We start from the raw sequence: 26,800 nt of genomic DNA on the forward strand, positions 1-26,800 counted from the left end.
GAGAAAAGGCACCTTGCTACTCAAGACCCTCCAGGGGGCACTTATCAACCATTTCAACTGTAGCAGTTAAGGCAATAGATTTCTGAAGGGCTCACTTGTAAGTTATTCCACTTGTCCATTATTTACATATCTACCTGCCAGTGGAGAATAATACCTATTTCTTTTCCAAGATTTCCTCTTATTAGCAAACTATAAACCAGAATCCACTGGGGAATGAGTTACTAGGAAATGAAATTCTTGGCATCTCCTACAAAAGGCAGAGAGATGAACTTAGAAGTGAGTAGCAGTGAAGATTGGTGGGAACAGACTATCCAGTAGGAAAGGAAAGATCAAAAGATTGAAACAGACTCAGGACTTTGCATCTATCTTTATCCAAAGAAAAGTTCAATTCTGAAATTATAGTTTCATATAATACTTAACTTAAACAACTGATTATACTTCTCAAATTTTAAACAGAATGAGAAACATTTTATTTCCAATAAAAATGCATTCTATTAAATACATAAAGCATCAATTGTCATGCCTTAATTTTATTTAGCTACTGGCAACCATTTTTTTTCAATCTGTCTTCTTATGACATGACTATGAAAAACTTTCCATTCTTGCTATTCTTATCTGTTTTTGTCACTCTTTAATGCTTTTAAAATGTGATATCCAGAATTAAATAAGGGTCCAGTATTTTGCAAATGAACCAATGCCAAGCTAGGTCACCTTCCCTGGATAGATGTTGGAATCATTAACACAAAATCAATAGCTGTCACCAAATAAATGAGTGAAATTTGCAAAGGAAAGATAGCAAATCTTATGAAAGAAATACAGAAAGCAAATTAATGTCTGATCTTTGAAGATGGTGTTCACAGCTGAAGAGTTTATCAAAAATTGAAATTAGGCCAGATAAATATTATTTATGAAACAAAATTTGAGCCAGTAAAGAAGTTAATTCCATTTTATATATAGTAGAACAAATGAGGTGATTTCCTATCAAAACAGTTAAAAGGAAAAAGAAAATACAGCACAATAGATCTGTTTCAAAGCACAGATTGAATAGATTGGATAAGACATATGCCTGATTAGACAAGGATCAGAGGCAAATATGTGATGAGAAATTATAATATCAGATGCAAAATACTAATTTTAGAGTGTAAGAATCAAGGGAAAAGAGAGATCTAGGAAAATAAATAGTAAATTTTCTCTCAAAGAGTGTGACCATGAGCTACTGCAATATGGTGGAACACCATGGCTCAAAAATAATTTGAAATCATTTAAATTTCAACAGATATGACACAATACATAAGCAATGTAGATTTTCAAAAATAAATTAAGATAGAGATATTTGGAATGTGCATCATCTTAGAATGGTTTGTATTTGCTTTAAATATATTTTCATATAGAATATATCTTTTAAAGACTCCAAAAAAATACTGCTGCTTTTGAGTGAGAAATTATTGAACAATCCAAGCAGCTGCAAGAAAAACAGTTTTATTACTAAATTAATAATTTCATACTGGACCAGAAGGGACCATCATCCCTCTGGTTATGGAAGCATATTGTTCTTCAGCTTAGCTAAGCCAGGAGCTTCTAATTGTAATGAAATGAGCCTAATTAAATGACAGCAGATGGACTTTGATATTTTAGTTGATGAAGTATTTGTTTACACTGATTTTTTATGGTTCATATAATTTCAAAAGTAGTACTGTGCCCAGTCATGGAATACTACTGAAAAAGGATTTGACAACAGAATTACAATTCATGAATCTCCTTTTCATTTCTCTATTTTCATCTAATGTACTAATCTGCTTAAAGAATAAAATGAAAATCATATTAAAACTCTATTTAGAATACTTTCATGTAGCTCTCACCAGTGATTTGAAAATCAAAGTCTGAGTTGTGAAAGAAACAGAAACCTTAAAGCTTAATGAGATCTATCTCCAACAAATTATTCCCTTGAGTTGAAAAGTTATATAATACTTTACAATTGTTTTTTTTAATTTATAACGATCAAAATTTAATAATATTAGCAAAAATAACACTTTCAAAATTGGCTCACATTTATATAAGGTTTACACTAAGTCAGAAAATACATTAAGTGCTTTTACAGTAATTATTAAATGCTTTCAGAGTAATTGTTTCTACACATAAAATCAGATGGGTATCAAACTGTTGTAACAGGTTACTCTATATCAGAATGAGAATTATCAAAAAAACCATAATGTTCACATATATAAAGTATACAATTTGAATTACTTTTAGAATGTCTATAATGCTGGTAAAAATGTTTGTGTGTGAAGAAAATCAAACAAAAATTATGAAATAGGCTTAATTTATTTTACAAACATCTACTGAGTGATATTCACTAAAACTTTTGAATTATAAAAACAGTGTTGAAAATCAAATTTGTAAACAAAGAAAAACTATTTTATGAAACTAAATATTTAGTACAGAAGTTCCCAAGAGTTCTGGAATTCAATATTCACTATATAATATACGGTGTAGCTTTAAATTTTTCTCCACATATCATGTAGGCAAAGCTGTAGCAAACATAATGTGCTATCATGGAATGGTTGAAAGATAATACAGAAGAAAACATAAAAAAAATCAGCAGCTATAGCCAGGCACAGTGGCACATGCCTGGAATCCCAGTGGTTTGGGAGGCTAAGGCAAGACGATCAAGAGTTCAAAGCCAGGGGCTGGAGTTATGGCTCAGAGGAAAAGGGCTCATCTGGCATGCATGAGGCACTGGGTTCAATCCTCAGCACCACATAGATATAAAATGTGTCCACCTATAACTAAGAAATAAATATTTAAAAAAAAGAGTTCAAAGCCAGCCTCAGCAAAGATAAGGTGCTAAGCAACTCAATGAGACCCTGTCCCTAAAAAAATACAAAATAGGACTGGGGATGTGGCTCAGTGGTTGAGTGCCCCTGAATTCAATCCCCAGTACCCTACCACCACCAAAAAAAGTCAGCAACTATGGAATTGGGTGTAAAAAGATACATATAATGTGGCAATTAAGAAATATTGGTTTATACAACTTTCAAATCCCAAATAGTAAGCATTAATACTTACATTGCCTGTAAAGTGTAAATAAAGCCATAAAAGCAATAATAAGGTATATCACATAGTTTATCTTTATGTTGAGATTATGAGATATGACTATGGTAATATATCCCATGTAACAAATAATGAAAAAGTGCTAAGCATACAAAACTCATTTAAACTTAAAAGTTGTTCAATGTCGCCACAGTAATTATTTTCACCTTTGTTCATACAGTGTATCTATTATTAAGATATTAACATCCTTACCATTGTGTAGCTGTGGGCCACTTTCATTAATTCGATGCACCCTTGAGCATCTGCGAATGCTCGGATTCCTAAACAGTTAGATGGGTGCAGAAGCTTCATGAGGAAGTGGCAGCACACTTCCACTACTTGAGGAAGCTGAAGAAGGCATGCTGCAGCAAGAAGGTTTTCAATGGTGTCTTCTTTCAATTCCAAACAACCTAAACGTAAGAGAATTATTAAACTCTTGAGTTTAACAGGCATTGCTCTATTTCTCAAAACATTAGCAAATCTACTAGAAGGACTGAGATAGATTGATAATCAAGATAAATATGACTCAGAAAAGGCGAGTAATTATTTTAAGTACTTTGTACTTCTTCATGCAATGTTCAAAATTATCCAGTAAATATAAATGCAGTTTTACCTATAAGATCTGTACCCATGTCAGAGCAATTATGGTTCTTCCTTTAATTATAAAATAAGAACAAAGAGAAATATGGTTCAAGCTATGTTTCTTCAAATTTAGGGGATTAGAGGTTCACTACATTCCTGAAATATGCATCAATTTGTGTCTGAATATGAGGATAATCAAGATATGTACATAATTTTATATATACATATGCTTCAGATTTCTAATATGGTATTTAATTCACTGTATCAATGTATCTAATTGTCTATAATATTTCTTTCCTTTTGGTCAGTTATATTAGCCACAATACATTACCTCTTCTGTCTTTACTTTTTTTTTCTTTTTTTCGAACTTTCAGAAAATGGGGCTATTTTTGAGATGTTTAGGACTCACCCTTAAAACATTCTGGCTTACCTATATGGGGTTAGATTTCAATTAGTAATGCAATGTCTTTATGGTTTTACTTTCAGATTTTCTAATTATATTTGAATGGGTTTGGGTTAAGTCGTAGTCTCAGAAATGGTTTATTCTATTTTGTGCCATAGACTAGTAGTAGCTCTTTATTAGAAAATCTTCACTAATTTTTCTGAAAACAGAACCAGACCACATTTCCCTTGATTTATAGGGGACATAAGTTTTTATTCTGAACCATGAGCAGAAAGGATGGATGTTTGTTACCAACAAACCAACACATTCAGGATAGATCTTCATAGTCTATGCTCTCCTTCACTCTAACAGCTATTAAAGGTGATAATAAAAACCAAATGGATGCAAATTATACAAGAAAGAGCCAAAGTCCTGAATCAAAACCTGGAATCACTAGATTGAGCTAATAATACTCAAATTGTATTTTAATAATATACTTAGTATTTGAACATATATATTAACCTCTGCAGCCTCATTTACTCTGTTGCAGTTTTCATTTTAATTAGCTAGAACCTGTAATTATGTGAACATTTTTATACCATAAGTTATTTTGCCTTCTGTCATTACTACTTTTTTTTTGCTAAATGAATCAAGCTTTTCAGTGAATTGCCTCATTAAACCATTATTTAGAAATCAAAATATTTTTCTGGATCCCTATTAATGAACACTATAGACCAATGGTAATGGGTAGATATTTTTAGGAGTATAATTATTTCATTAAACTTATTTAGAAATTACTGGCATTGCTGAATATGAAGATATATGGTATCATTAGTACTTGAAAATTATTGACCATTTTTATCTAAATGACTCTTAATTTTCTCTTAGAGAATATTTCCTAAGGAATATAAATTGGAACACCTCATTCTCTCCTCCATGTCTGTAACTTTTTTCATAGCTTCCATTCACTAATTCTTTGTAATATCTAACATTTTATTTACCCCTCATTTTTAGAACAGCAATAGAGTTTGTTTGTTGGTTTATTTATTTATTGGTACCAGGAATTGAACTCAGGGGCACTCAATCACTGAGCCACATCCCCAGCCCTGTTTTTATTTATTGATTGATTAGTACAAGGGGTTGAACTCAGGGGCACTCAATCACTAAGCCACATTCCCAGCCCTATTTTGTTTTTTTATTTAGAGACGGTGTCTCACTCTGTTGCTTAGTATCTTGCTTTTGCTGAGGTTGGGTTTGAATTCAAGATCTTCCTGCCTCAGCCTCCCAAACCACTAAGATTACAGGCATGTGACATTGCACCCAGCAATATTTATCTTTATTTTTAGAAGTGATCTTCATGAGAATTACTTGTGTCACAATGTGTGTAATATTTTAATATCCACCTTCAAATCCATAGATACTTCCTTGGCTTTGCTCATTTTGACTCAGGATGTCAAATGCTGTTCATCCCTGACTTCTTAACAGTTTATCTAACCTTCAATTCTAGAAGTACCTTCCATTTGAATTATTCACTTTATAGAATTTCTAATTAATTAATACAACACAAACTTTTGTTACTAAAAATAAATATACTTAATATCTTCCTTTATTATTCATTTTTTTCTGCTTTCTGTCTTCATATAACTTTACCATATTTAATTTTGGTTATAATTACCTAAATATAAATATGTATGAATCTTAGTTAAAATGGGAAACTGTGAGAATTTTAGTTGTTTTTCTAAGAAAATAATGATCTGTGCTATGCACATTTCCAAGTCTTCTAAATACTGAAGTTTGAATTATTCAAGTTAGTTTTATAAATAAAATGTTTTGTTTTTCACACCAAAGTTTTTACTCTGGAATATTTTTCACCTTCATTAATTTGTAAGAATAATATAAAAATAATCATATGCCCTACATCTACCTCCACCAAGTGTTAGGTATATATGTGTGTGTACATTGATGCTATACTTGTAAAATTATCTGAAAATTAATTTCAGCCATCATATTTCAAACTTAGGTGTTTCTGCATGTATTACCAAAAACAAGGATATTCTCCAGTTTAGTGGCAATGTAATTATCTCATATTAAACTGATGCAAAATTATTTGCTGCAACATTTTCACAAAATGTTCAACTAATATGCTTTATATCTTTAATTTTTTAAATTCATGATCTAGTCAAGGATTACACCTTATATTTAAGTTCCTTCACCTTTTTTAGTTTAGAAAGTTTCCCAGTCTTTTTGTCATGCATGGTATTTATTTTGGTGAAGAATGCAGAAAGTTGTTTGTAGAATTCCTCAGTTTGTTCTTATCAAATAATTTCTCCATGATGGAATTTAAAAAAAATTTAAAAACCTATATTTTGTTTATTTATTTTTATGTGGTGCTGAGGATTGAACCCAGGGCCTCACATGTGCTAGGCCAGTGCTCTACTGCTTAGTCACAACCCCAGCCCCATCTCCATGATGAAATTTGATGAAATATTTTTGACAGGAATATCACTAATCTTATACTTTTTTAATGCCCTTTCAGGAAACTCATGATGTCAGAGAGTCCCATTGTTGGTGGCACTAAGCTTAACACCTTTCCTAAAGGAGTACGTATCTGCCATATTTCTTCATTTTAAAGAAACATCTTTCTTTATAATTGATAAGTAATCTGCTGGATGAGAAATAGTTTTCCTTCCATACAATGACATTTCACACATAGCCTAACATGTTTAATAGATAAAAAATATTATATTTTATTTATGAGTTTCATTGAAAGAGTAAGACAGCAAAGTAATCTAAAGCAGGCTTCTAAGTGTAGAAAGGACTAATGAAGAAGAAAATAAAGAACAGATGAAATTAAAGTAATAATTGAAAGGGACTACATGTAATTTAAAACAAAGATACTGTTCATTATATATTAATTTTCAATTAAATAACTTAATTTATTTTATATGAGGGATGTTCTATCAGTAAGAAAATTAACCTTGTTATTTAAAACTCCAAGATTTCAATGAATTTGCATTCAGATATAGCAGAAATAGCAGAAAACTGAGAACTGTAGGTAAATTCAGAGGGAGATGTTTGCTTATAGCAACAAAATTCTCTGAGGAGTTTATCACAGAATAAATAACATTATCATGCAATAATGTTGTCAAATAAAATAATTATCTAAAGTTGAGAGACTTATACCAATTTGAATTAAGACTAATTACATCAGTGCTAATAATTGGTATATATTTAAAGTTTTATAAAATACATAGAGAGCACCAAAAACAGTATTCCATAAGTTGTAAAAACCTATTTTTATATCAATCTTAGTTTATTTATGAAATATTTATAAACATAAGTTAAAATAGTGGACACATTGAAATCTGCTGTTTACAGGTAATTGATCCTAAGTCTAGTAATTTTTAATTTTATATATGTATCTTCAATATATTTTCATGATTTAAGACCTTCAGAGGGATTTTTTTCTAAATTGTTCAATAAGGCAGCAAGAAAATCAGGTGAAAGGGATAAACACAAAAGGTACAGCTTTTATAGATTACATATAACTATGATTTTAGAAGATCAGGAGGTGACTTTCCTTAGTTTTATTTACAATTTGTCTCAGTAGATTTTGTTCAGAACAACTAGCACAGCGGGCCTGGACTGCTGTACTTGAAAATAGCTGCCTATAAGATGTGATTAACTGGGATCTGAGATCTTACATTTCAAGATGATTCATACCACTAATTGATATGAAAAGCTCACTGTGCCTAAACTCTTTATACATACTGTGTGGTTTATGGTGAATACCTGTTTCCTTCTGAGAGTCTGAAATAATGTTATGTCTAGACAGTAGCAGTCTATATGATGCACAACTAATAAAACTCTGCATACTATGTCTCTGGTTGGCTTCTCTGGTTGGCACTTTGTCACAACTCATTAAAGGGGGGATGCAGTGTATCCTGTAGGACTCAACTAAAATGGGGCCCTTGGAAATATGTGTCTGGTTTCCTCTGGATTGCATTCCATGGGCCTTTGCCCTTTCATGACTATGTGTTTTCTTCCATAATTAATCATAGCCATTAGTATGCAGATTCTTGATAGTTATTCTAGCGAACTACTGAACCTGGTAACCTCCCAACACATTATTCTAATCAGAAGAGTTGTGGTAGAAGACTAGAAGATCAGTATATAGTTAATATTTAATTCACCAATATTAAATATAGATTTATTACAATCATATTCAAAAATAGAATTATAAAATCTATATTTATAAATACAGACTTAATACAATCATATCTCAGGATATATTTTGTGGACATTATAAAACCAGTTCCATAAATCATATGGAAATATAATGAACCTAGAATAGCCAAAACAATTTTGAAAAATAACAAAATGGCACTAGCAACACTACCTGATTTTAAAACTTAATACAAAACTACAGCAATTAAAGTTGATTGGTATTGGTCTAAACATATGTTTAGAACAATATGTCTAAACATGTAGGTCAAAGCAAGAGGATAATTTTCAGCAATAAATGGACAAGTCACATATGAAAATATACAGGGCAATTCACTTGAAAAATGGATACTCTGAAAAAGTATCCATATACAGAAGAAACATGTACTGCAGTCTAAACCCTCGCAACATGTAAAATACATTCAAGATGAATCTAAATGTTAAACTTTGGTCTATAGATCTTTAATTAAATAATAGGAGAACATCTTTAGGTTAAACATTTTTTGGTTAACTATCAAATACAGCCCACAAAAGAATAAATTGAAAAGTTTGACTTCACAAAAATCACTGCAAGAGACACTACTACAGAAACAAAAGGTGAACCAGACTGGAGAAATGTTTACAAATCTTATATCCGATAAACCATTAGAGCCAGAAAATACAAAGTACTTTCAAACTTGATTAGAGAAAACTTAATATGGGGCAAATGATTTAAACAATGTTGTCACAAAAGTGGGTGTATGAATGGAAGCTGCTGACTATCACTATTGTTTTAGGGAATACACATTAAAAACACAATGAGAGACACTAAGCCTCTATGAGAAACTCTACTGGGAATGTAAAATTGCACAACTATTTGGAAACTACTTTCACCTCATCTGACTCAGCCATTCTGCTCCTATCTATTTGCTTATGAAAACTGAAGAGAGTGTATGGATATACACTCTTTATCTATAGATTTTTATAATGACCAATGACTGGAAATAATCCAAATGTTTTTTGACAGGTTGTTAGATAAGCAATTGGTGTCTATCTAGTCCATGGTATACTTCACAGCATATCATTTTCCTTTCATGAAACAGAAAGAAATTTTGAGGGATGCAACATCATAGCTCATCATGCAGAGTGCTAAGTAATTATGTCCAGAAAAAGAAAGTCTCTTCATAAAGAGTACAGAGACTATAATTTTACCTAATTAAAATTCTTGAAAACCCAAAGGAATCTATTGTGATAGAAATTAGTTAGTTCATTAGTGCCTATGTATGAGGTAAGAATAAAAAAAACAAGACAGATGCAAAAAGATATGAGAAAATTTGGGGAGTGATAGTATATTCACTACTTAGATTATGTTGATGATTTCATGAGCATATACATGTCAAACTTACCAAACTATACACCTCATATTATATGAGACTTATTGCATATCAATTATTCAACAATAAAATTTTAAAAAGAATATTCAAATGTATTTTACAAATACATTTAATAGAATGATTTAAATTTATATTTAGCTATAAATGTTTTCTGAAAGTCTGAATTCAAACACATACTAATATGTTAAAATTTAGAGAAATTATGAGTTATGCATTAAATTTTCTTAAAATTTGTAATATCTATAAATTATAATCATGGCAAGTTACATATGCTATACCATTTTAAACACAAGGTAAATATATTGCTTAAATAGTTGTACAAATGTAAGCTTAACATACAAAATGACATGTGTATTTGAGTATATGCATGTTTCTATGTGTGTCTTTACCTTCGTAGATCAATACTTGCAAAAATATTAATGGTTGATGTTTTAATGTTATAAGCTGTAGAATATTTAATATATTTGTTTTCAAAATCAAACAATTACTCAGCCCAAATTCAAATACTATACTAGCACTGAAATTCATAATAATTTACACAGAATTTTTAGCAAAGCACTTTCCCATATTTTTTCATAAAAAAGAACTTTTTATAAATTTTTACATACCACATTTTGCAGTTTAACTTTTATTATCAAGATTAATTTTTAAGATAAACACATAAAAAGTGTACATATATATGGAGTATGATGACATTTATATATATATATATATCTTTTATAATAATTATGTTAAACATATCTAACTCACCCAATATTTATCATTTCATTATAAATGACTTATAAAACATTCAAGTTATTTTTTCTAGCTTTTTGAACATTATTGTCTATACCTATATGTACAGTAATTTTTATATTTAAGTTTTAAATTACTTATTGGTGATTTTGGTGGTTAATTTGGGGCTTATAACCATTGTCTGTATTGAAGAGTTAAAAATGTTGTATTTTTTTAAATTTAGAATATAGCCAATGAAAGATACCTCTGTGAAAACAGAAAGCACAAATGGGATAATCATTGAGTTTAGAGCTTGAATGCTCACAAATTGAGCTACTTCATGCATGATATATTTCTTTACATCTAAAACCTGGCCATTTCTCTGACTGATTTTGATGGTAAAAAGGCACAAGTATTTAACTTAAAAGTTAACTAAGAAGTGAAAAAAAAAGAAGAGTAATTCTATGCTTCCGTTCAAAGTTAACTTTTAAGGCATAATATTCACAAATAGATTAAGAGAGTGAATCTACCTGTTTTCACTCAGGTACCACAGAAAATCAGCTTGAAAATACCTAATACTTAGATGAAACCTAAGAAGGCTCTGACTTTAGTAACAGAAAACTTTTAGAAATTATTTTCAAAAAAAAATTTGTCTTCAGAGTTAATTAATTGAAAATGTCAGTACTTATCAGGAGATAGCCTTCTTTTCAAGGAACTTCTTAATTTCCCTCATGATCACCAGAGTTTCAGGTTTCTGATTCAGACAGGAAAACATGTATCAGAAAAGGAACTATTCCTTAATATCTATTCCTCTTTTATCAATGAAAGAAATATTTACTAAAATTTCCCCAGAAGTTATTTTGTCCATGCTGCCCTGGAAAGATTGTATAACGTGACTATACCTAACTAAGTTGAGAGGCAAGGATGAAAATGCAAATGTCTGGTTTTGATTGGTTAGAATTACTCATTATCCTCTGATTCAACAGAATGGATTAAAGAGGGAATGGTTTAGAGATAGTTATCACCAAGGAATGCTACAATCATCTTCACTTATCCTAAGTAAATGGTAAAGCTATTAAATATTCCAAATGGATATAGACTTAAACTCTTGATTTTCTACAAGACAATGCATTTAAATGTATACTATATTTAAATGAAACTGTAAAACAGAATGAGAAGGAAAGAGTGGATATTTATATAAGTATATGACTTTCACTGTTCTAGTATTTATTATGTAAGTGACCCTCTAGTAACAATTTATATTATAAATACATACATATATATGGTTAAAAATCAGTTATATTGAAAGATGTATATTACCAAAGGTATTATATCTAAAATGTGTACTTTACCAAACAACTGCAAAAATTGCCTATAAAATTCACAAAATAAATTAAATGCTATCTGTCTTCCTCCCTCCCTTACTATCAATAGCAAGAAAAAAGTAATCTCAGTGATTTTCATGAAACTAAAGCTTCAAAATTGATATTTTAATGAACACAGAGGGATTTTAAAAGTATATCTTTAATTTAGAATACTTGTAGATTTCAAAGAAAATTTCAAAGTAATTACACAGATTCTTTTCACCTAACATAAACCCGGTCTCCCTTATAATTAATATCTTACATTAGCATGGAACATATATTTTATCAATGAATAAACACTGTTACATTATTAGTTAAGTCCTTACTTTACTCACATTTCCTCACATTTTTTTCAAATCAATGTCTTTTTTTTTTCCTGTGGAAGGTTACCATTCAGGATACCTCAAATCCTTTATTTATGTCCTCTTTGACATCTCTTGACTGTGACAGTTATATCAGACTTAATGACTAATGATTTGGAAGTGTATTGGTTCATTATTTTGTAGCATGTCCTTCCATTGAGAGTTTTCTGATTATAATTAGACTGGGATTATGAATTTTTGCTCTCATTGCATCCTATCAAGAAAACACTACCAACATGATTTTTTGCTGTTGATATTTATTTTGATCACTTTGCAATGTAGTGTCTGTCATGCGTCTCTACTAATACTGCTCCTTCCAGCCTTTACCTTCTGTGCTGTCTGAAAGAAAATCTATGCACAGCTCATGCCTAAGGAGTAAGAAATTGTATCTGTCTTCTGAGGGTAAAATAAACAGATAATGATTTGACATTATTTTGCAAGGGAAATTTTTCTATCCTACATCATTTATTTACTTGTTCAGTAATATATTTATATAGTATCAACAAATTCATTGGATTTTCAGAAAAAGTGTTTCAAAAGAGTATGGAAAGTTCAGAGGTTTACATCACTTGATAATCTTTCTTAGGCTTACATATATTTTTAACAGTTGCTAAAAACAGATTTTTATTGCAATCAATTTTTACTGAGACTTTTACAAATATAAATTATTCCTTATTGTCAGCATTTGCTACATTATTGGAACTCTGGTCTTTTCTCCCTCTCCTCAACAAGAAAATCCTGGTTGCCTTCTAAAACTTACAGCAAACTAGATTTAAGATACAAAATTCGAGGTCTACATATAAAATTCTACAAATTAGATATCTCATTTGTTGGAACCTTTTACTTCCCTCGGGACCGCGGCCATTATTGGGTGTTGGCTGAGGTGGCCTAATGGATTCTTCCAGAGCATTTCCATTTACGTGACCTGGCTGGATTGGCGAGGGCGGGCTTTTGACTTTAGCCTCGCCTAATGGTTTAACCTGAAATCTGCCTAGGCCCCTTAGTGATGTAACTGCTTCTTATTGGTTCTCGCTACTGTCTCTTCTTACCCCCTCCTATCACTATATAACCTTGTCCCTGACACAATAAAGTTGAGATTGCTGCACCTTCACGTTGACTCAACTCCCCACTTGGTGTGATTCTTGGCCAGGCTGGGTGGCTGGCGGGGTCCTGACACTCACCCTCTTGCTCAGATAAGGGAAGCACCAGCTGGTCTCCTGCATTTCCCAAACCTCTGTCAGAGGGCGGTTCTGACATCATTGACCTAAATAATGTCTTACGTGTTTTCCAGTCACCAGAAAGGGCGATTTAATATTTTTTTCAGTATTAAATACATCTCAAAGTGTAAGGGCCCACTGTTCCAAAGGCCAAAGAAACTTATACAAGAATCAATAAAAAAGTAGCTCTGACAGGAAAAGCTACCATTTTACATTTTACCTGCAAACCCTGTCCCTTTGAAAATCCACTAGGAATAAGGTCAGAAACAAATTCAGAAGTTCTAATTTACTTAAAATTGTGTTATATGTGTATTCCTTATATATCTATCCTTTGAAGAAAATAGAAAATTGGTTTTTGAACAAAACTATTGATTTCATTCAAACATCCCCTTGACCCACATCCATTCACTGGTGTTAAACTTCCTTGACTTTTAGCAATAAACTATGCCCTCATCTTTAGTATGTTATATATTATAACTGTAGACTTAGTCAAATGCATAAATATTTTTCTACTCTTAGTAGTTTCTACAGTGTTTAACATAAAATGGCTTGTCATGCAATGCTCAAAGAAATTTTGTTTGTAAGTAAAACAAACAAATGTTTGCTAATGCTCATGGTTATAGAAGTTCTAAGGCCTCTAATTTAAGTAATGTAAGGTGTCAATTTGTCCACCAGATCTAGCATAGATATGTTTATTTGGCCACTACATTAACCAATTTTGTGCAGAATGTACACTACTTAAGGTCAGTATAAAAATGTAATTTACTTTAAAGTAATCTTACTTTGTACCTAACTGCATTTGACTTTCAGATTTAAATATTCTTTTGTTCAATTAATGGAATTATTATTGCCTTTTGTATATGGACAGGATGATTTGAATTTGAATCATTTCAATAGAAGCAATAGTTTTGTGACTCATTATTGCATCCACTTTTGGCATAATAGTGAAAATGTGTGAAGTACAAAACATGGTGTCCTAGAAATATTCAAAATATCTCTGAATACTTTGATTATTTTAAATCCTAAAAGGAAACATTCCTTTCAGACTCTGATAGGATAAAGCATGTGTTTGTGATGAGCAATCTATTTACTTTTATTTTGTAATATAATTTCTAGGTCCTTTTGATTTGACTTTCAGAGATACTCTAAAATTCTGCTATGTTAGATACTTAAAAATGAAGATATTATTTCATTGAATAAATTGTTCATTCCTTTGGTTTGGACCTCTACGCCTTCCTCTATCATAATAACTCTTAAATTTGGTCTTTTTATGCTATCTCATATTTCTTGAATGTTCTGCTTGTGGTTTCTTACCATTATCACTGTGTGGAATATGTTCTTTTCAAAATTATATATTTTACCTTTATTGTCTGATGTCCTATCTTCCAAGTGGTCTACTCTGTTGCTGATGCTTTCATTTAAGCTTTTAATTTGGTTTATTGTTTCTTTAATTTCAAGGATTTCTGTTTGTTTATTTGTTTTAGAACCTCTATTTCCCTGTTGAGGTGATCTTTTGCTTCTTCTATTTGTTTATGGAGCTCCTTGTCACAGTGATTTTTCACTGCTTGTATTTGCTCTCTTATATCTTCCTTGAGTTCATAGAACATTTTAACCATGTATATCCTGAACTTTTTCTCTGTCATTTTTCTGCTGTGGCTGCCAATGATTCTAATGATGTAGTATCTTGATTTGTTTGTGGTAATTAATATTATCAAAATGACCATACTGCCCAAAGCACTGTACAAATTTAATGCAATTCCAGTCAAAATCCCAATGGCATTCCTTATAAAAAATAGAAAAAGCAATCATGATTTTCATCTGGAAAAATAAGAGACCCAGAAAAACTAAAGCAATCCTAAGCAGGAAGAGTGAAGCAGATGGCATCACTATACCAGACATTGAACTATACTACAGAGTAACAGTAACAAAAACAGCATGGTATTGGCACAAAAACAAACTAGTAAACCAATGGTATAGAACAGAGGACACAGAGACTAACCCACAAAATTACAATTATCTCATATTACACAAAGGTGCCAAAAACATGCATTGGAAAAAAGATAGCATCTTCAACAAATGGTACTGGGAAAACTGTAAATCTATATGAAACAAAATAAAATTAAACCCCTATCTCTCACCATGCACAAAACTCAACTCAAAGTGAATCAAAGATTGAACCAGAGACTCTGTGTCTAATAGAAGAAAAAGTAGGCCCTAATCTTCATCATGTGGGACTAGGACCCAACTTCCTTAATAAGATTCCTATATCACAAGAATTAAAACCAAAAATCAATAAATGGGATGGAATCCAACTAAAATTTTCTTCTCAGCAAAAGAAACAATCTGTGAGGTGAACAGAGAGCCTACATCTTGGGAGCAAATTTTTACCCCTCACACATCAGATAGTGCACTAATCTCTAGGGTATATAAAGAACACAAAAAGCTAAGCACCAAAAAAACAAATAACCTGATCAACAAATTGGCCAAGGACCTGAACAGACAATTCTCAGAAGAGAATATTTAATCAATCAACAAATATATGAAAAAAAAGCTCATCATCTCTAGCAATCAGAGAAATACAAACTAAAACTACTCTAAGATATAATTTCACTCCAGTCAGAATGGCAGCTATTATGAAGAAAAACAACAATACGTATTGGCGAAGATGTGGGGGAAAAGGTACACTCATACATTGCTGGTGGGACTGCAAATTGGCGCAGCCAATTTGGAAAGCAGTATGGAGTTGTCTTGGATATCTGGGAATGGAACCACCATTTGACCCAGCTATTGCTCTCCTCAGTCTATACCCCCAAAAGTTAAAAACAGCATACTATAGGGACACAGCCACATCAATGTTTATAGCAGCACAATTCACAATAGCTAAACTGTGGAACCAGCCTAGATGTCGTTCAGTGGATGAATGGATCAAAAAATGTGGCATATATACACAATGGAATTTTACTCAGCAAAAAAAGAGAATAAAATCATGGCATTTGCAGGTAAATGGATGGGGTTGGAGAAGATAATGCTAAGTGAAGTTAGCCAATCCCAAAAAAACAAATGCTGAATGTTTTCTCTGATGTCAGGGATCTAACTCATAGTAGGGTAGGGAGGGGGAGCATGGGAGGAATAGATGAATTCTAGGTGTGGCAGAGGGGTGGGAGGGAAAGGGAGAGGGCTTGGAATTAGCAAGGATGGTGGAATGTGATAGACATCATTATCCAAAGTATGTGCATGAAGACACTAATTGATGTCAACATACTTTATATACAGAGGTATGAAATATTGTGCTGTATATGTGTAATAAGAATTGCAATGAATTCCACTGTCATTATTTTTTTAAAAATCAATAAAAAGAATGAAAATAATACCAAAATTATAATCTGGTGACTTATTCAAATGGCTATTAAAACATTACTAGTCTTTGATACTTTACTTTAATGGGGAAAAGAAAAGTGAGACAGAAAGGGATAAGTCTAAGAGAATACAATTTCTACTGGCAAACTTTAGCAACAGTAAGTAGGCCATGATCCCAAGGAACAAGGTTGAATTAAAGTTATCTGTGAAGCACTTCCATCTTGACATGCTTAAATATTTTATGCACTAACTTGGGTATTTGTGTCATAGAAAGAAAAATCTGGCAGGTTTGGGCATTTATTTTCTGACAATGTGTTGGGATCATTAGATCTCTACTATCTTACTTGTCAATATGGCCACTCTACCCACTCTGTCTCTTTTCTGGGGCTTCTGTGTTGACAGACACTTTGGTTGTTAGTTTATCAAATAAATTTCCTTTTTACAGTATTTTGGTTCCCAAAATATGCTGCTTCATATGTTACCTTCTTAGCTTTCAGCTATCATCATATGTTAAAGCTGAGAGATAATTGGATGAAGACTCCTAACAGTAAAATATAGGTGCCCAAGGGATATTCAAAATACCTAATGTGAAGCAAGAAATAGGTACATGTCAGAAAGAGTAAATCTCTAACAATCTGAATGCATATGGAGCTCTCAAAGCAAGTTGTGTTTATATCACAATATGGTTGAAGGCCAAAGTAAAGCAAGATAAATGATTTTACATTCTACATACTATACTATATCTGATGTACAACATGATAAAGTATAGACACTTTGGAATTAGAATGAATGTGAAATAATCCTGAGAACACATATTGAAGCATATGATTAATACAGAAAAATACACAGCATGCAAAATGAACAGATGACAGCATGGCATCTACCTTCTAGCATGCAAAGCCATGGAACATTTAAGCAGTTATAAGACTGAAATCATCAATAAAGTAAAATCAAAACTTTTTTAAGAAAGCAAGATTGGTTATGAAATAAATGTTAAGAGATTTTTCCTTAGAAGTTCAAAAATCAAATATGAATGAGTTATTTTGTGGTAAATACATAATCTTCATTCAGTTGCTTGCAAATAACAAGATACACATAGCTTTTTTACAGTTCTGTTAAATCCCACACTATAAACTGCTCAATAACAACAACAAAAATGTAGATAATATCCACAAAATAAATATACTTTATTATTTATTTTGATATAATAATTTTACTCACACTAGTTTTATCAACATTCAATTTTACATGTGTGCACATATACAAACAACAAAACCAAACAAGGTTATTTGCTAAAATAATGGAAAGGCAGGAAAATGATGGAAATATACAACTCATTTTTATTTTTCTATTCTTTCTTAATAAATATACAGGTTATTTCAATATCCTGTGAAAATTACTTAAATGTTTTAAAATAGTGGATAATAATTTGTTGAGAGCCACAGCCAAAGGGGCCCCAGCAAACTTCCAGCTGCCAGCAAACTTCCAGCTGCAGGCTGATGATTGGCTCACAGCAGCCCCAGCAACATCTAGCTGATTGGCTCCTCTGCGGTGATGTTCATTGGGCTATTTCCTTGCCCTTCAGACTGCCAGCTGATGATTGGCTCACAGCGGCCCCAGCAACATCTAGCTGATTGGCTCCTCCACGGAGCTGCTCATTGGGGGACTTCTTTGGCTCCGCCCACGCGACCCAGCCAATCATCCTCAAGAACAGGAGGATTGTGGGAGGTGGTGAGGGTTGTGTGGGGGTGAGAGGCTTGTGGGAAGCCGGTGGTGGCAGTTGGGCTCTGAGGGTTTTTTCCTGAGGAGCTGTTTTGTTTGGCGTTTGTAGTTCTAAAAATAAAGTTAGTTTCTTTTGACAAGTGGCTCCTCAATTGTGCCCAGCCAGACTGCAGCAATAATTATACATAAAACCAGTCTTTGAAGGCTCAATTTCTTTTATTGAGGACAAAATTGTCTATCTTGTAAAAACTCCAAGTTTAAAACTAATATTCTGCTAATGTATTTGCATAATTCATGCCACTTGAACTAAACTAGTAATAAAAGTGAAACAATAATTTACTTTTAATTACAATAAAAAACTCTGAAGGGATTTTAGATGGTAAAGTCCAGCCTGAATATATTGATATACATTTTCTAATATTAAATAAGAACATAAAACATCTCAGTGCCTATGTGTGACTATTTATTTCATTCAAGTGGCTAGCAGTTAGCAGAAGCTATCTTAAAATTCCTTTGCATTGTACCAAGACTTTAATTAACTTCAGTGGCATACAAGCCTTTTTTTCACAAATAAGTTAACTCTTCAGTGTGATTAAAGGTTTGCTATTTGGCAGTTTAATTTTCTAGTCCTCTTTTTAATACCACAACTAGATGGACAGCTTCCTTTATTTAAACAGTATCCTTATCAGTTCTCTACAGAACCTGGCACTTTGATAGTAACCTTGCATTTCCACCTCCCACATTTGTTAGTACTCTTAATTCCTTACCCATCAATGAACACAGTATATTTCCAAGAATGTCAGGATAGGAGAAATTAAATAAACTATAAACCAGGAAGAAGTTTCTATCAGCAACTTTCTACATAGTGGAAAAGTACATCTTTTCAAATATACTTCTCCTTCTCTTTATACAACATGATCATAGATTTTTGGCTTGGCTTGCAATTCAAATATGGGTGTATGTATATACATTTAAAATCAGAAGAGTAGCCCTCTTCTGGTTCATTTTCTAGAGAAGAAAACTAGGCTTTGTATATTAAAAAGAATGTTTATATCAAAAGAAAACAAGAGTTATTTTAAGTGTTAAATTTGAAAGTTCATTAAAATTTATATATGCATGTAATTCAGCATATTGCTTTCTAGAACCCAATATAGTAAATAGCACATTGTAGTGATATAGTAGAACTTGTTCGCAGGACAAAGACCGTTACACACATTAATGTGTTCAAATTATAGAGCACCATTGCTGTGTGAACAAAACAAACATTAGATTGGGAGGAATGATAAACCAAACCTAGGATGAGACACTCTGTAGCAATACAGCAGCCAACTCAAGCTACCTAAAACTATTTTGAGAGCAAGATAAACATATGACATTCAATAAACTCCTGTGTATCCAACACTCTATGAAACGGAAGCAATATGGTAGAGAAAATACCACTTAATTTTTGTTCTGCCATTCAATGTAATATGCTCATTGTCTTTGACAGGTTCCTTTACCTTACTCACTGGGGTATATGAAGAATTTTATAGAGTTCTGAAAAAGAAATACGTGTCCTCCTATTAATTAAAAACAGATAAAAAAATTCTGATTTGCCTCAACATGATTTTATCAATGCAAATTAACAATATACAATATGTTACTCTAAAAATACTTTTGGTGGTTCTAGCTTCGCACATAACTAGTACAGATAAGTATTTATCTGTAAAATGTCTTATGTTCAAAATAGAATACATCTATACATCTCCAACTTCATAGGTGATGAAAGTAGAAAGATGCAAAACTGTGAGGCCCAATTATTCTTTTCTTCTCTGACTCTATGCTTTTAAGGATCTCCAATAGAATAACCTCAGAACAGCTTTGACTTCATTAAACCAAATGAAAGGCACTACTATAGTTAAATAATATTCTGGGTCTCCTTTATAAATGATTACAACTATAGAAGACAAGCTCTATTATGTATTGTAAAATGCTCAAAATTTTATTTTTACTACCCTGGACAATGCACTACACTGAGACTGAGATCCAAATATATTGATTTTACCACATTTGAGGAAAAATACAGCTTTTTCACTATACTCAGCTTGAATAATTCAGTGATGTGTTAAATTAAGCTTAAAGATTTATGTCATTTTAATTTGCATTCTATTCACTTCAACTTTATTATACATTCTTCTAGTATATAGTATGACCCTCCTGCAACATGAACTCAAAGTTTTTAATAGGATTAATATTTAATTTAGAAAAACTGATATACCATGTTATAATTGCATATTCTCTGGATTACAAATAAATTCTGAACTTAAAATTAAAGACATCGACTGTAGAAGAATCCTACTAATAATACACATTGTTACTTATACGAGCCTTTGCTCTCTACAAATGGATAAGATCACAAGCAGATTTTGGAAAATGGCAAATCAAAGCAAATGGAAAACTTTTAAAAGAAAAAATTTGAAATAACTTGTACAGCTAACTAGAAAAGTGCTATGACTCTCATAATTGTATATAAATTTATTTCTACAATGGGTGTATAGTATTTGCTTCTTTTCCATTTCTGAATTATAATAATGCATGAAAAATTGAATGGTGCCATTATTAGACAAAGAAGCAATTCTCATATCTCAATAAGTACTCACCATTTTCTTATTATTGACTTATCACTTTGTATATATCCAAAAATATTTTACTTTTTTATTTTCTCTAAAACAAAGAACTTAGTATTTTTTATTTAAAATATTGCTAAATATTCACATTTTAATTATTGTCCATTTTTCTTTAAAATGTTGTTATATTTTGGGGTTATTACACCACTACAATCACTCCTTGGTATTGTACAACACCCCCAAAATTGAAGTACTAAATGTTTTCTTTATTTCTTACTAAAACCTTCCAATTTCTTGACTCCTTTTTTTTTTCATGCCATTTGCTGAACAAGGAAAATCAAAGAGTTAAAAAAAAATTGGGTGTTCCCCATGTCTTAGTATACACACATTTTTATTATAAAAATGTCTTCTAAAGATTACTCTTTCTTTCTCCAAATAAAAGACTATTAAATTCTGTAATCACTGAAACTTGTATCATTCAAAAATTCATTTCAAGCTACTTTATTCATTTTTCTTTAATTTCTAAGTGAATGAAAGAGCTTAACTTCAAATTGTCCTTTCAAATCTTATATTTGCCAGATTCTATGGGAAAAAGAATATCTGTTTAAATCATTTTAAAGCACTCTGAGCCATCTTCTTTGGACACATTACTTCTATAGCTATTATCCATTCTAGACCAAGTTGATCCTTCTTAGTTCCTCCAAAATCTCAATAAATTTAAACATTAAGAAATATTCTCAAATAGCTAATCCTTTACTCACCTTCTGGCTCATTAACTTTTTTCTCTCCCTTTCTGAGATACATTTATTTTTTGCCCTCTTCAAAGCAAAGTCTTCCAGATCAGTTAGCTAGTTTGCTAACTAGTCACATATGCAGATACCCTCTATTCTTCTCTTTTTATATAATTGTTCACTTCATCCCTTCTTATGATTTTTATATTACATGTAAAAAAAGGTATACATTTTCACAGCTACAATTTTCCATATAATACCACATAAATTATTTGGTTATCTATCACATTTCTGCAAACTCATAATTAGAAATTTATTAACCACTAGAGATAGATGTGTACAGGAACAAAGGTCAAAGTGGCAGTGGCAGCTGAGAGGCAGCTTTATATCCTGTTTGTCCTCTGCAAAGCAGAGCCAAATCTGGGTCATTAAATTCAGCAGGAAGCTTTGAAACATCTTCCAACCCTGTGTAGCAGGATGCTGAGTGTTTTTTGACCTAGTTTTGCACACAAGAATTCTAAGACTTCCAGGGCATGGAGACTGGGTGTTAGATCTGTGCCTAACTTGCTGGAAGGATCCATATAAGGTTAGCTTCATGAGTCTTCCAGGTCTAAGAAAACTTAATGTGATAATGTTTGCTACCAGCTTAGTTCAGAAGCAAATACTCTTTTATACTACTTTTCAAAGCTGTAAGCAAATTGAAATTAAATTGAGAAGGACTTAGCAGTCCCCTCAGTTATCCTAAACTTACACAGAGTTTTTCCTGACTTTTGGCCTTGACCTTTCTTAGAGCATTTACTTTAGAAAAATTAGAATTATAAATTTTTCTCTACTCCTTTGAGATATGTGTTAAAAAGCCTTTTGTCTGTTTTATAGCCCAATGATGTTTTTCTCAAAAGTGATATATATTATATATGTAAAAGTTATATATATTACATATGTAATATATATTTTATATATATATATATATATATATATATATATATATATATATAATATGTATATCTTTATAATGTAAACCTCAGGGGAGATCAATTCTTCAGTTTCTGTGGGGCGGAAGGAATTTAGGAAGATATTGCTGCTAGTTTTGAAATTAACCCATCACAAAGAAATGTGAAAGTTTACTTTTCCTTTTGTAAAATCAATTAAAGCAAGCAGAAATTATCAGAGTTCTTACTTTGAATCTAGAACTTAAAAATCCTCTCTCTCATTGTTTCACCAGAGTAAGTCAGAGATTGATTTGTTATTTCTCTTGCTTATTGCAACAGCTTTGAAAAATGTCTTGCTTACCTGTTTAACATTGCCTTCTTCAACTTTTTACTTTGTCAAATATTATTTCAAAATTATGGGGCCAGAAGACAACTAAGTCTTTCATGGCATTTGTGCTTTGATATTCTGAACTCAAAGAATTATGCATCTTCTCTGTTCCAAGAGTCTTCATTTACTGATAATTATATTAATGTTAGCAAAGTATCTTATAATGATAAGCCAAATTCTCAATAAGGACAGATTTCTGCTAGTTATATAGACATTTGGCTCCTTTATCTTATCTTCACAATGCCATCAAGGGCACTGATACATTGACAATCAGACTGTATCCTGCCTTTCTTTTCTAATCTCACAGGATGATCAAGAATTCAGGCAGAATGAACACATGACAGTTCTAAAAACACACAAATCATCAATTTACACTGTCATTGCTTCTCTCATGATATTTGATTATGTCTCCCCATCTCTTATTAAACTTGAAGAGTTATTATGATTTTTTTTTAACTAATCCAAGTCTTGATAATGTTCCAGACAGCATATTTCATGCCTTCTAACTTCCTCAACATTTGGCAATTTATCATATTTTCCCCTAATCTAAATTATCTCTTTACTTGGACTGTGAGCTTCTGGAGACCAAAGAAATGACTTATGTATTAGGTTGTTCTCCTGAGATACAGCTAATACTTCTACATTAACAAATGTAATGTAATCATCCAACAAATGTTTACTAAATTGGCAAAATTATTTGAATGCATGGAATATAATTAGGTTGCAACCAATAAAATACATTGATGTAGTCAATCAGGGGAATACAATTTGAAAAACTTATGTTCTCAAATCTAAGTATCTTTATTGTCTCTTTCAACTAAGTTTGTCGTGTCTTTATTAAATGTTCTGTGAGAGTTTTTATGTTAATATAACATACTACAAGTATAAATGCTCTTTGAAACCATAATTTCCAAAGGGAAAGACATTTAGAATCTCTTTCCCACCCTAATACTCTAAGCAAGTATGGACATAGATTCTTATTATCTAACAATTAATTATGCTCCCTGCTCCTCTCAAAATTTCAATCCATGGCAATTCTCAAGAACATAAGCAACAAAAAATTTGGGGGAGGATGTAGAAAAAAAATACATTGTTGGTGGGGCTGCAAATTGGTGCAAACATTATGGAAAGCAATATGTAGATTCCTCAGAAAACATGGAATTGAACCACCATTTGACCCAGCTATCCCACTCCTAGTCATATACCCAAAGGACTTAAAAACAGCATACTACAGTGGCACAGCTACATGACTGTAGCAGATCAACTCACAATAGCTAAACTATGGAACAAACCTAAGTGACCTTAAACAGATGAATGGATAAAGAAAATGTGATATATTATATATACATATATGAATATTACTCAGCCTTAAATAAGAATGAAATGATGTATTTACCAGTAAATTGTAAATGGATGGACCTGGAGACTATAATCATAAGTGACATAAGCCAATCCCAAAAAATCTAAAGGCTGAATGTTTTCTCTAGTATCCAGATGGGAATTCACAATAAGCTGGGCAGCGCTAGGGAAGAGTAGAGGTACTTTGGGTTAGATAGAGGGGAGTGAAGGCAGGGAAGGAGGATAAAGGGAGGAAGGATAGCAGAATGAATCAGACATTATTACCCTATGTGAATATATGATTACATGACTGGTGTGATTCTACATCATATACAATCAGAAGAAGGAGAAGTTATACTCCATTTATGTATGATGTGTCAAAACACATTCTACTGTGATGTATTACTAATTAGAACAAATAAAAAGTTCAATTCATCAACTCTTTTGTTTATTTATATCAGCCTATTTAAATCCTTTGTGGAAGATAGGAACACATATCTATACATATATACATTTCTGATTTCAGTAACAAATGAAAAGTTAGTCTGAATTTACCCCTTTAGAAAATCTTCAACTGAAAAATAAAGTATATAGGCAAAGCTTTTCTCTTATGTTTTCAAAGCTTTACTCAATGGAAATGAGCTAAAATGTATAAAACATCAATATGATGCTTCAAGTATTTTCCCTTACCTGTATATGCAAATTGGACAAGATCCCAGAGGGCATTGGGGTCTATGCCTTCCATCTTGATCTCCTCTTGCTTGGCTTCACAAACATCACTTGTAAACATGGCAGCAAAATAGTCAGAGACTGAACTCAGAACGAGCCTGAAAGAGTCACAGGATCTAATTTAAGCCATGATCATAAAGCATGAAAACCATGTGTCAATCAGAATGTATTGCAGAGCACATAATCAATCATCAATCAATAAATCAAATGTATTTTTTTTTATTGCCTCAGGGTTGTTCTTTTAAAAACTGATTTGGGAAATCTTTCCCTACCTTTTGGTCACAAAGCATTCTGCTATATTTTCTTCCATTGTTCTAAATATGTTTTTCCTTTCACATTTAGGCTGTTAATTCTTTTGGATAAAAATCAAGTTTTATTTCTCTCTACATACTGATTCACTTTTTACCACTCTATTTTCCCCATTATATTAAGGTGCCATCTCCATCACAATTTCAAGTCCTGAATATATATTTATTGTTTCTGAGATTTCTATTATATTTTTTGGCCATCTACTTGTGCCAATACAATAAACTTTTTTAATACTATGATTCTATGTCTTTATAATTAATAAGGCAATCTTTTCTATTTAGTTTTCTTTTTATTTAAATATTAATGGAGTGTGATTCTTTCATAAGTGAAGTTTCAAAGTATCTAAAGTAAGTTTTTAAAGCTCTTCCCAATAATCAATATGGAACTCTGATTTTAAAAGATCACTGATATTTCCAATTTCATCTGAGGTACACTGGTATTTTTAAAATATAAACCAAACAATCCAAAAGCATAACATCTATATCTTGTCTACTTTACTGTCAAATATAAAATCTTTCCCAGTATTGAACTATATAGTGTTGGTTAATTCCTATATACTTTTCAGTTTGAGTGGCTTTGTGCATAATATCTTCATTCTAATATTAGTGACTTTATTTTTATTCTAATAACTTTCAAAAAAATTGCAAATAACACTAAAAAATATTTTTAGGGAAATGAAATCTAGCCCAGCACTACAAGCTATAGTAAAGAAAAATTTCCTAGTGTTGATACTAGTTTGGTTCCAATAAAAGTTAGCTTTTTTGTTCTTATCATTTATTTTTTGTGATGTAATATGTCCCCCATTTCAAAATATTTAATTTTTTTCTCTTTGTTTTAGGATCTTTCATGATAATATGCATAAAGTAAGGGTTATTTAGTGTTTACTCTGCTTATGATTTTCTGAGCTTCCTAGAGCAGTGGGTAGATAGTCTTTTATCAAATTTAAAACTGTTCTACAAAGAAATCCTCAAGTCTTAGCACAATTTACTTTCTGATTCTTTCTAGGACTCATATTATATTTCTGTCTCAACAAAGAGAATGCCTTTCATGCTCGTGCTTTCTAGTGACTTGAATTTTCTAAAATCTAAAATCTCATTTATTATTTCTCTTTGCTTTTTTTATTATAGCCATTTTCCTGTAAATATTTAAATCATTCTTTTGTAGTTACTTTTATGCACTTTTCTGATCGTTTTAACAGCCAGGTCATTTCTAGGTCAATTTTCATCAATTGGTTTTTCTCTTAACAAGTTTTATTCATGTACTGCCAATTTTAATTGTAAAACAGGCATTGTTCCATCCTCCCTCTAAATATTAGAAGCTAAAATAGATCATAATTTTAGTTTCTATGTTTTTTTATATAAGAAATCTTTTGATTGTTTTGGT

At 31.6% G+C, this 26,800-nt stretch overlaps 1 protein-coding gene across 2 annotated transcripts in view; it reads right to left on the reverse strand.

The window, feature by feature from the left end:
• KLHL1 (kelch like family member 1) overlaps nucleotides 1–26,800 on the reverse strand; it is a gene marked incomplete at both ends in the record, with an annotated part of 367,217 nt that overhangs the window by 203,329 nt on the left and 137,088 nt on the right. For both annotated transcript variants that reach the window (XM_081305506.1, XM_081305505.1), the window contains 2 exons: nucleotides 3,304–3,500; nucleotides 25,070–25,206. In XM_081305506.1, coding sequence (XP_081161632.1) covers nucleotides 3,304–3,500; nucleotides 25,070–25,206 — 334 coding nt within the window. The remainder of the gene's footprint in view (nucleotides 1–3,303; nucleotides 3,501–25,069; nucleotides 25,207–26,800) is intronic.

Source organism: Spermophilus citellus (genome assembly GCF_964194105.1).
Source record: "Spermophilus citellus genome assembly, chromosome: 1".
Taxonomy (NCBI): Eukaryota; Metazoa; Chordata; class Mammalia; order Rodentia; family Sciuridae; genus Spermophilus; species Spermophilus citellus.